At 31.3% G+C, this 12,096-nt stretch overlaps 1 protein-coding gene across 4 annotated transcripts in view; it reads right to left on the bottom strand.

Moving 5' to 3' along the window:
- LOC139529844 (uncharacterized) overlaps nucleotides 1-11,508 on the bottom strand; it is a 39,634-nt gene extending 28,126 nt beyond the window's left edge. For 2 of the 4 annotated variants that reach the window (XM_071325771.1, XM_071325774.1), the window contains exons 1-3: nucleotides 11,398-11,508; nucleotides 10,233-10,254; nucleotides 8,541-8,589 (exon numbers count right to left, since the gene is read on the bottom strand). Coding sequence is in view for 1 of the 4 variants with exons in the window: in XM_071325774.1 (XP_071181875.1) it covers nucleotides 8,541-8,589; nucleotides 10,233-10,254; nucleotides 11,398-11,452 (126 nt within the window). In the remaining 3 variants the exon portion in view is untranslated. Of the gene's footprint in view, nucleotides 1-1,676; nucleotides 3,245-8,540; nucleotides 8,590-10,232; nucleotides 10,255-11,397 lie in introns of those variants that run through there. The other 2 variants (XM_071325773.1, XM_071325772.1) reach the window with 2 other exon arrangements.
- Nucleotides 11,509-12,096: the final 588 nt, after the last annotated feature.

Genomic DNA, 12,096 nt, shown 5'->3' with positions numbered 1-12,096 from the left:
ATGAAAAAAACATATCAAACGAATGGACAACAATTGTCATATTCACGACTTGGTACAGGCAATTTTAAATGTAGAAAATGGTGGATTGAACCTGGTTTTATAGCGCTAAACCTCTCACTTGTACGACAATCGCATCAAATTTAATAATATTGATAATGATGCGTGATCAAAACAAACAGACACATAAGCAAATATCACAAATAAAGGTAAACAGTCTAATTCGGTAGGTCATATTCTTGAAAAGAGAACGGGATTGTAGTTACGACATTAGGAACATATCTGATATCATCTATATAACAGATATTCCATAACGATCAACCAACTCGTGATGGCGTCCGAAAAATTTACGAAGTGATAATTTCAGCTTACCAATGCTTCACTATTTGGAAGCCGAAATCATCTCTGTTATCGTAAAGTTTTGTTTTCAACCGACCCTCATAGTCAATTTCTAGATATAAATCCTAATCAAGTGGAAAAATCAACGCAATTTTCTTTTGTTAGCCATAGCGGTCATATGTGTTGAATGACCAGACAAACACAAACTATATACGAGATATTGTCCCAGAGGATTCTTATATTGTTTAAAATTGGTCTTATAATTTAATTCTAATTCCATTTTAAACCGCAGAAAACCATGAAAAAACGTTGATGACGTCACAGTCACATGACTAAATTATGTCTATGGGCTCATAACAAAATTACGTCAGCCAATCAGAAGACGCGTTACATCCAAAATTAAATTAGGTGTAAATAACATGAATTTTCAAAATGAAGTTATTCAAATAACATTCATATTTTGAATTTGATTTAAACATGAAAAATACAAAAAAAAATCTCATGTGAAATTCACGTGCTAAATTTCACGCGAGATTCATGTGAACCTCAATCAAAGTGGAATTCATATGAAATTCACATTATTCCTGTGTAAGTTTAAGAGTATTGAAACATAAACAAATACTAAAGCCATATATACCCGAAGGGAAATTGATTGAATGTTTGATTATTGTTTAACTCCTTTTTCAGAACAAGTGAACTGATTTTTAGCGGTCAGTTTTAATGGGTAAGAGGAAACAAAACAACTGGTAATCCAAAGATTGAAATCGAGCTCCAATAGTTTCTTAGTTTTATAAGCAGTAAATGTGCAAAAACTGAACGAATCAATTATACTTAATGTCAACACAGGATTATTGACTATTAGCTGGTGAGTCCCTTAGGGATGACACTTTCATTTTCTGCGGCATAGACCCAGTTCTTGAACCTAGTCAAAGACACTAGTTTATGCTAAATATGTGGAAAACCTGCCCAAGTTTTAAATCAGGTAAAAGCTTAGTTAACCCTGTTTTATATGGTTCTCAATAGGGGATATTGCATTAAGATGTCAGTATATATATAAAAACTTGTAATCTTTACGGTTTTGTTGACATAACTATAAAAGCATCATATGCAAACTAGTATTGGTGTTAATTTCTGTGTCATTTTGATCTCTTATGGAGAGATGTCTCATTGGCAATCATACCACATCTTCTTTTTATATGTAGTGTACTTTTAAATAATATACATGTAACATTCTGCAATTAATATGTGTTTGCAGTATGTGTTACAAAAAAATATTTCAGTTGATGTAACTGTAATTTCTAATTTTGTGAATAAAAATAGAGTCAAATTACGATACTTACAATTGAATTGATCAGACAATTTCGCACGTCTAATTCCATTTATATTGCACTAATACAAATAACTGTTTGCTTTAGCATTTTCCCACATCAAACACAAATTGCATAATGACTAGTTTTTAGCATGTAAAGTAGTTATAAATAGAATAGCTCTTCTTCTTTTACAATTCTATAATATTTCCAATCAATAACCCATAGCAACACAGTATAACAACTCACCAACAGAGAATTTACAAAACAGATATTATCAATAAATATTGAATCTACAGAAACGGTGAAGTCTTGAGGTAAACATGATAGAACAAACTATTTATTCCAAGGATATTGCGATAAGCGAAGTAGTTAATTAAATCTACTTTTAGAATAATTTCATAGATGCTCGTACTTTTTCATGGATAGTTTCATCGAATGTAGTTCTTATTATTCTGTCTTTCTTGCAGAACAGAGAAGAAATCATCATTAGTTCCATTGTTTGGCCCGAGAAATACCATAGCACATACTGCTAAATTCGTAAAGCTTTTAAACTATGTGAAAGTAATCTTATTCATAAATATATGTCGCAGTGGCGGATCCAAAGGAGGGGGCGTTCCGGGAGTTATAACCCCCCTTTGTTTGGACAATCAATGCATTTGAATGGGAACATACAGTTGGAACCCCCTTTTATCCTGGGTTAGGACCCCCGTCCTCTTTTGTAGATGGCAGGATCCGCCCTGTGTCGTGCATATTAACATAAATATATAGATATCAAGATATCAAAAAGGCTGATATCGTCAGTTTATGCAGTTTTATATTACCTACAACAAGTTTGAAGAACTGAGCATGCATAATTGGTTTATATCAGTTTTTTAATGTATCTTTTCTGTTCGAAAATCCTCTATGCAGTAGTTGATGTGTAGCGTAAGTACCTCGGGTTTTGACTTGAAGGTTATACACATGTAGTATAAATTCCTAAAAAAAATCGTTGAAAAGAGGATTGAAGTTGTATAACAAATCAATCAAATCTTTGGAGTTATCTCTTACCCCTCACCCCCAACTCCCACCCCATAAAAAAATCGGGAAATACGTAGGGGATTGTAAATGATTGCGCATTAGTACCATCTATGATGACGACATCCCATCAATCTTTTCTTCCGGTCAACTCCATAAAGACCTGCATAACTTAAGAGATATCGTTGTCGCCTTTGTTGAGCTTATTTTGTCAATTTTTGCACAGCAATCTATACACATAATTATATGGTAAAATACAACATTCTAGGTTTTTTTTTTGCTTTAGATCAATATGCGCTTATTTTTAATGATGTTATTTCGTTATTTTGAAAGAACGTTTACGTACGTACATGTTATATAAATAAATAATGTGATTGCATATGAAACAACTAAAAGGAATTATTATTGCAGGTAAACTTATAACGTACGGCCGGCCTCCAACAATGAGCACAAATCATAACATACAGCAGTGAAATAGGCTAGAAATGCTTTGGTCGACAGAACCAAGAAATATGTCAGAAGAGGAAACCCACGGACTAATCTGTACTTCAACTGTAAACGAGGGATTTTTACAACCCAATCGCATAATTATATTAAAATAAGAAGATGAGGTATGATTGCCAATGATACCACTATCAACCAAAGTTCAAAGAAGTGGATGAAAGCAATTGTTGGCAACCCACGGCCATCAACTATGAGGGGGGAACATACCGTATAGACGACAATAAAAGGAACAGACATGAAATACAGAAAACAATTTAATTGAGAAAACTAACTACCCAATTTATAACAATTTACGAAAAAATAAATATGACAGGTGGGAACCAACGATAACCTCTGAACTACAGGCTCGTGACTTGTTACAGGCACATAAAGAATACTAATGTGTCCATCAATTTGGTTGTTTAATTGTCTCCATTATATAATTGTTATAGATCTGAGTTACACTGTTCTTAAAATTTTAAGGATGCATTTGGTTAATAATAGCTTGAAACAATATTGGAAATATTAATTTATGTCTATCCTGTGTCATATCTATCACTGTCCTTGCTGTATAAAATTTATAAACATTTGGGTAAAACTTTCCACAAATGCACTGATCACCATCACCAACCTGGTGATCTATAGTTGTTAATTTCTGTGTCATTTTGTTTCTTATGGATAGTTGTCTCATTGGCAATCATACCACATCTTCTTTTTTATATTAGCAATGGTCCCTTCTCAAAAGTGACTGTATATGAAAGTCTTGTATTTGCTAGGTGTTCTTTTAAATTTTTACTGCATTTATATGCTATGATATACTGTTTTACAATATTCATCTCTTTGCAAAATCTTCCTATGATTATTAATAGCTCTTCAATGATTTTAAACAAATGAGTTATATCTATTACCAGTGTAATTGGAACTTCATTTTTTCTAAAATTATCTGACGGAGCAGTAGCTGCGCTGCATCTGTTAATCATGAGCTTCACATCTTTAATGTATTTCGAAGTTTGTAACTTATAATAACCTTTATTTATAATTAGATATAAGAAGATGTGATATGAGTTCCAATGAGACAACTCTCCATCCAAGTCAAAATTTATAAATGTTACCATTGTAAGTCAATACTCTAGTACTTTTGGATGCAGTTAACCTTTCAATCATATCTGTATTGTGTGCACAACGAGTTTTACGCGTGTATTGAGAGTACGAGAAGCGTTCCTTAGCGTTTATCGGGCTTGTAAGTAACGAATGTTGGCGTATGTCTGGCGTTTGTTTAACGTAGATGTAATAGAAAGAACGTCTCTTGAAAGTGCTTCCGGCGTGTTTGGGACGTTTAATAATGGAGTGGTTGTTACAAACATACCAACTTACGTTTTAGTTATTATAGTTGAACGATCTTGAAGCGTACACAACGTGCCCTAAACGTGTCTCAAACTTATCTGTTGCGTTTTAAACGCGTTTGAAACGAATGTGTTACGTGCGTGTTGCGTACAGGTGTATGCTATGCCAACGCTTGAGCTAGATGAACGTTTTTGTGCTGCATAAAATATTTGGAGTTATAGCGTTCACCAAGCGTATATCTTTGCAGTTCGACGTACTTCAAACTGATGCAACGCACGTTAAACGATTGCTAAGCGTTCCGCTAGCGTGCAATTAACGTATACGGACTTTGTCAATTTTCTCTGTACGTCTGGTGCACACCGGTCTATACGCCAATGTGTGAGGCCGGCATACCACTGATCAGTAACGCTCTGAACAAAGTAGTTATGAAGCCAAACAAGTTGAAGGTTTAAGAGCATTGAGGACCTAAAATTCCAAAAAAGTTGTACAAAATACGGCTAAGGTAATATATGCCTGGGAAAAGGAAATCCTTTAAATTTCGAGACAGTAAATTGTAAAAAAAATAACAAAAAAAATACATATAATTTTGATATTCATGTTAAAAAATTGAAAACAACACGTTTAATAATTTCTTGCGTCCGAAGCGCTTCTCTAGATTTACCGTCATCAGGAACGATCAAAGCCAAACATTTGAAATCAGAAGATGTACAAGTACCGAAACCGTTGAAGAGCTATATGTCAAAATTACCTAAAATAAATAGCCAAGCTCATCTAAAGCCAACTTTGCCTAAGGGAGTTGAAACCTTAGCTTCTAAATAATTTCAAGATTTATAAACGGACGAATTTAGTAAAATTTGTTATATCATGTCAGTACCGACGCACTGACTACTGTTAAACAAATTCAACATTAAAATCTCTGAATAGTGATTTCTCATGGTTCTAAGTTTAGCAAACCAAAACACATCTATTGGAACAATGAATTCAAAAACAAATATGAATTCCACAGAGGACTACATCAGAGTATGGACTCACTCGGCAAGAAGAAGTTAAACTGGACACTTTGTCGGACAACACAGAAAGTTTTCTCTTGGCTATTTACAGGATAAAACGTTCTCTATACATATACAATTAAAACTATGAACAGGATGTTACTGTCTAAATGTTAGCACAAACACAAACAATTTATCTTTAACCTTTTTTTTTCATCATAGTTGAAACATTGTAAAGTCGATTATATACTTTCTCTGAATAATATTAATGCATACTTGCATCTTTTTAATGCTGAAGAATAACCTTTGATAATTATATGCCAGGCACAACTTTTTCATAGTGCTTGTATCGGGGACGAATGGACGCAAAGGGAGATAATCCATATAATACAGCTTTTGAATAACTACATTTGCGATATATGTATTTTGACCTTCCATTTTTCAAGTATAATATTTTGTAATTTATTTAGATTATTATTTCGCTTTTGAAGTGTAAGACTGCAAATGCAATTACAAACAGTCGATACGACAAAACATTGCAAACGAACTATTAATAGCCTAATGGACCAAAATCAGCTTCAATTTGGATCTAAACAAAGCTTTTTATAGGACGATAAACTTTATAAATCCTTCATCTAACCCACATTTCGGTAATATATACTAGCAATCATACATGTCGTAACTAAATATAAGTGTTAAATTGAACAAACCAAATATGACTGTGTCAGTAGATAAAGTTACACCAGTTTAATATTTTAATTATCACTATATAAATAAAGTATTGTATGTAAATGATTTAGGGGTAACAGTTATAAGACTGATGTTATCAATCATTAAATGCATTTTTATTTAAAATGAAATAAATATATATATACGATTTCGATTCTATAAGGCAGTTTACGCTTTTCAGAAATATTATTAATTTAGGACACTTCAACACAAAAATATTCATAAAATTAAAGATTAGACGTTAAAAATGTTGAATTTAATTTTCTGAATAACCATGTCGGTATTGAGATTCAATATGTGGGCAATTGTCTCATCTGATTCTGTTTCACGACATTATGTACATTACACGAACCAAGTGGAAGACTTGTTTTGATTTTGGTATATTCTCTGTGAGTATTACTTCATTGTTAAAATTATTAAGTAAAACCGTTTGTATATGTATATGTGGCTTCTTGATGCATAGTCCACTTTATATGAATTTGGCTATCCCCTTTCGGTTTCTCTTGGTCATATATAGCGCCTAAAGCTTTGACGTATTTATACATCTCTAACTGTCGAAAGTTTATGTTTGCGTGTTTCTGGTGAAGGTAAATCACTTCAGAATCACGGGTTGGTGTAGCATTTTAATTTATTGTAATAAAAATTCATAATATTGAATAAAATTTGTAGGTTTAGCTAACAAAGTCCTTTTATTTGTATAAAATAACATTCGTTTATAGTCGAAAATTATTTTAACGTTAAGCTACAATTAAAAAGTGCTTGCTAGTCTCTCTCTGTAATTAATATTAGATAAATCTGGATAATTTACCAATCAATCTACCATGAAGAGGAGATAAAAGATTCGGCTTTTCTTTATAGTCCTTTTCAAAAATGATGAACGGTTCTTTTTATTGGCATGTAATAATTCTAAACATTTAAAAATTAAATCAGAAACCTATACTTAATTCTAAAATAATGAACCTGTTAACGGGAGACAATACTCGTATATTTTTTTTTCGAATCGGCACATAATACAAAGGAATGTCACTCTTGCATACAAGTGGCTTATCAATATAATTAATTAACTGTGCATTCGTGCTCCAGCTTCAATGAAGATTCTAAATTCTAAATATAACCGAAAGTTGTTAATCTATAGGATAGTGAAGACTAATAAAAGCTAACCCACTGTAAAATATATTTCTTTGAAAATGTTAAAAACCTACTCAGAAAAATGCTCGAGCCACTTGACTTTCATAGCTCATAATTAACGTTTTTACACAATATTTTTATAAAGTAGTTAAAGATTATTTGCTTCTCAAAGTGTAAGACGCAATACAAATCGTATGCTTGCATAATTTTATCCAAATACAGATTTAATTAAGTCCTGAACATTTCGACATTTGTTTTTTTTTATTTTAATCAAAAGCGGTTTAAACAAATCACAAGGACATGCTTAGATCCGACTAAATACCTATATCCCGATATCGTCAGGTAAATATGCTAATTGGTGATCTTTTCTTTTCCATGCAAACCTTTATAGTTTGTTGATACGTATGTTTAGATGACCAGTCAATAGCACTGCTTTATTTTTGTGATTTTACTTTTTTTCAAATGATTATCAATCTTGTCAATAACCTCAGAGAAAGAATACATGACAACGTTATCAACTATACAATTTTGTATAAAGTTTTTTGTTTGAACATGTTGTATATGAGAATTTCCTAAACCTAAAGCAAAAGAAGAACTGGATGGTACGCCTTCTTTTTGTACATAATTCGGCTTTTGGCGACAACCAGTAGAGTTTTGTTATATGTTTGTTCAAGTTCTGACGACATTGATTGAAGATTAAGATGCAATGCTGAGTTAACATCACAGTGGTTGACGGTATAAGTAACTTTTATTAGAGCTGCTGTGGTATAAATTGAATCCTGCTTGCCTAACGTGTCACGACTGCTTTCATGGGACCTAGTGATGTCCGATACCACACTATTTTCCATTCTACTAACAATTTCTAAAGTTTTATCAATAAAAAAACTCATTACGGTTATCTGTATTTTTTTGTAGGAGAATATTGGTCCAATAAAGGGCCCCATTTCTCACTGAACATGTGAATGTTTTTGAGACATTTGCACAAGGTTCACATGACCTGTAAAAATGTTTAAAATATTCAAGCTCATATTGTATATTACTATTTTTGCTAGAGGCAAAGCAATACAGTGTCGATTGTACAAGCGTTTTAATTGTATGGATTTAAATTTTGTTATATTTAAATCAGAATAGATAGATATGATTCATTTTACATCATAATCATACTGATGAAGGATATCTGTTATTAAAAATATATATGGATACTTACATTTAATGTTTTCTTTTTTTGATATTGGTGTTGTCCTGTGCCTTTTGTTCTAAAATTTTGACAAATAAAAATTTTACTTCAAGACAAATAAGCAACTTAGAAAAGGATTTATATTGAATTTACGACAGCTTGAAGAGGTCATTAAACGATTTCCGACGTATTTTTATCAGTCCTCTGAACAATGAAAATCATGCTGTTAATATGTTATCAAGTAATTTATTTTTATGATTTTCAACTAAATCTTGATAATCGAAGGGACGGCTAGCAGCCGATGGATATTGAATATCGAATATTGAATAACGAACCTGTTGCTAACTTCACATACATCAATTTTAAGCCGTTTATATAATTTATTGTGCACAGGATCACCCCAGTAAGAAAGAATGTTGACTAATATATAGAAATTGTATTATCGACCGACTCCTAGGATTCGATGTTAAGAATTGAACGATGGACAGTTAGTGAATTTTTCTTGCTACCTGATTTGAAGATATTACGAGACGTGAATAATCAAAGTTGATTGATTGGTTAGGACAATCCAAACCTAGTAAATGTCCTTCAATTCGTAGAGTATCGGATTTGTCCTCTCTATTTTAGCAATAAGTTTTTGCCTGGTCATCAATCATGCATATTCATGATATTGGTACACAGGTAACTTTTATCTATAAATAGTCGAATCTTCTTGAGTTTCGTAAACAAAAACGTTAAACGATATATACTACTTCATAGCGTGTGACCTCAGGTGTGAGGTAAAATTTGTTGATTGATGCACGTGGCTATTCTATTAAATGAATTAATCTTCAAAGCGAGAGCACTTTCCATTTTCATCAGCTAAGAGTCAACTAGCCCTTTTTGAAAGGCTTATGCTTGTATAGTAACTTCTACCGAACCTCGGCTATGGTCTCAAAACCTTTAACATTTTCTTTGCTTTTCGAAGAATGAATTCCAGAAAATAATCCTCTGCCGCCACTTTCTTTGAACTACTAAGGCCACAAAATTGAAAAAAGTTAATACATAAATAAAAAACAAAACTTTAAAATTATTACCGATAGTGCGCAGAATTGTGAAATAAATTACGTATAAATTGTAAATGTAATGCCACTGTGAACCAGAAAACATCAGGGCTTAATAAATAGTAAACACTTTCAAAATGATATGGCTGTCATGATATCTTCAATATTGATTAATCCATATCTAACTGGTAAAAGTAAATTGCCTAAATATAAAAACTTATGCAATAACAAATAGAACAAGGCATTCAGCATGCAGCATGCAAAATAAATAATAAAAAGCAGCACCAAAACTTAACTCTAAGCAATAGCATATACAGGTAGCTTGCGAAATACCAAAACATAGATATAAAGCACTAAATTTAAAACAAAATTGCAGTTTAAAAATTCTTTTTTTTTTAAAAATCATTATTTATAAAGTAAAAATTTCAACTCTTTAAAATTTTAAAATGTAAAAGCTAAATTTCAGTTGCATTGCAAGCTGTTAATGCAGCATAGAAAAGATTAAATATTGTGACACAAATTAACTACAGGCAGAGCAAAAACATTTTGTTCCACTCCAGGACTGAACAAGACTTTTAAAATGTGAGAAGCTGTTAACAGTCCTGAAATGGTCTGGTAAGCTATTCCACAAAGAAGCAGCAGCAAAACTTAAAAAAAATCAATACGAGGTAGTTCTTACCTGTGGTATTTCCAAAACATTACTGTATAAAAAAGAATATTTAGTGTGTTTAATTTATGGTAAATTTTGTAAACATAAGGAAGCCAAATTGTTAAAATTTTTAAAATTTTATAAGTCGCAAGTGCCATTTCAATCATATTTATATATACTAATTTCTGAGTGTCATAGTGACCATTAATCTATTATTCTTAATCTACAATTTCTAAATCTAATAAATAAGAATGCCAAAATATAGTTATGGCTAAGAACCAGGCCATAACTACAAGTTATATAAAAGATTAGTTTTTCTTTAATTTCTCTTTTAGAAATTACCTAAATATGTTTCAAAATATATTTATTAATATTTTCTTAACTACAATATAAAACAATATACAACTTAGTATATATATAAATTAATATAAGATAACATTATAAATATTAATTAAGATATTGATGAACGGTTACTAAGGTACTATAGCTTAACATAATTAAAATTGTTGACGTAAGTTGACCATATTAATCACTGTCAAAATTTTGTGACCTGTTTGTTAATCTTTGACTTTCAAATAAAGATTTAAAAAATGGAAAAGTGATAAACGTAAAGGTCACATATGGTTAAAATCGTAATTAAAGCGTTCCAATTAAAACTGACGATTTTGAATCGTTTGTTGAATTATGATTAGAAATAGTCATTCTTCAGAAGGATAGAAATTATATGAGTTATTCAAGCCATATCATATGTCCCATACAAACCCGTTCTAATTTGAGGAATGAAAAAAAATACTGTTCACCCCCACCATCATAAACTAGCTCTGACTTTAATTTTGTTTTTATCAAAAACCGTATCGTTTTGTAAGCATTTTCATGGTGATCATAAGCAAAGTAATATACTTTGTATCACTTTTGCAAACAAAACATGTAAAAAGTAAAATCACAAAAATACTGAACTTAGAGGAAAATCAATTCGGAAAGTCCATAATCACATGGCAAAAACTGTCATATTCCTGACTTGGTACAGGCATTTTCAAATGTAGAAAATGGTGGATTAAACCTGGTTCTATAGCGCTAACCCTCTCACTTTAATGACAGTCTCGTCAATTTCCTTGATATGCTTTTATGTAGAAATGTTAGTATGGATGTGTCTCCTAATTTAAAAAAGAACAAAAAATCAAATTTAAATACTTACAAATATTTATATGACTATCACACAGGTTAATGCGTGTTGCAACATCTTTATACATGAGTTTAAGCAGAGAGAATGATTTGTATTATGTAAGAGAGTTATAAATAGTCTTCTTGTAAAATCCTATATTTTTACCAATCAATAATGTATTATCAACGCAACAGCTTATATTGACTGAATTGCATTTGTTGAATTACAGAAGCTTTATAATCGTTCATAAAGCAATATAGTTTGTTTCCGCATTTTTACAAATTAGAATAAAAAAGCATGACAGAATAAATTGTATTATATAAGAGAGTTATAAAGAGTCTTCTTATAAAATCCTGTATTTTTACCAATCAATAATTTGTAACAGCGCAACATAACAACTCTTAAATATAGTGTTTTAAAATCAGACATTTATTGTATTTATTGAATTGCATGTATTGAATAACAATAGCGTTATAATCGTTTATGATGGTTGGTTGAACAATATTTTTTTATTTCACAAACAATGCTAAAACATTGATTTCAGAGACAATGCTGTAACAGCGCTTCAATCTACTTAATAACGGTTCCAGGCATTTGACTAGTCACGCATGCACACAACTATTGAACATCCGCAAGAACCAGTTCCAAACAGGCAATCTTAAACAAATTCTGTCATCTTATATTGTCTAATGAGCATCTGAAGAAGGTATTTAAAAATTTGAACAATTTATA

The sequence above is a fragment of the Mytilus edulis genome, chromosome 7, assembly GCF_963676685.1.
Source record: "Mytilus edulis chromosome 7, xbMytEdul2.2, whole genome shotgun sequence".
Classification (NCBI taxonomy): Eukaryota; Metazoa; Mollusca; class Bivalvia; order Mytilida; family Mytilidae; genus Mytilus; species Mytilus edulis.
Note: the sequence above shows the minus strand (reverse complement) of the source record. Positions and strands in the feature narration are given on the sequence as shown.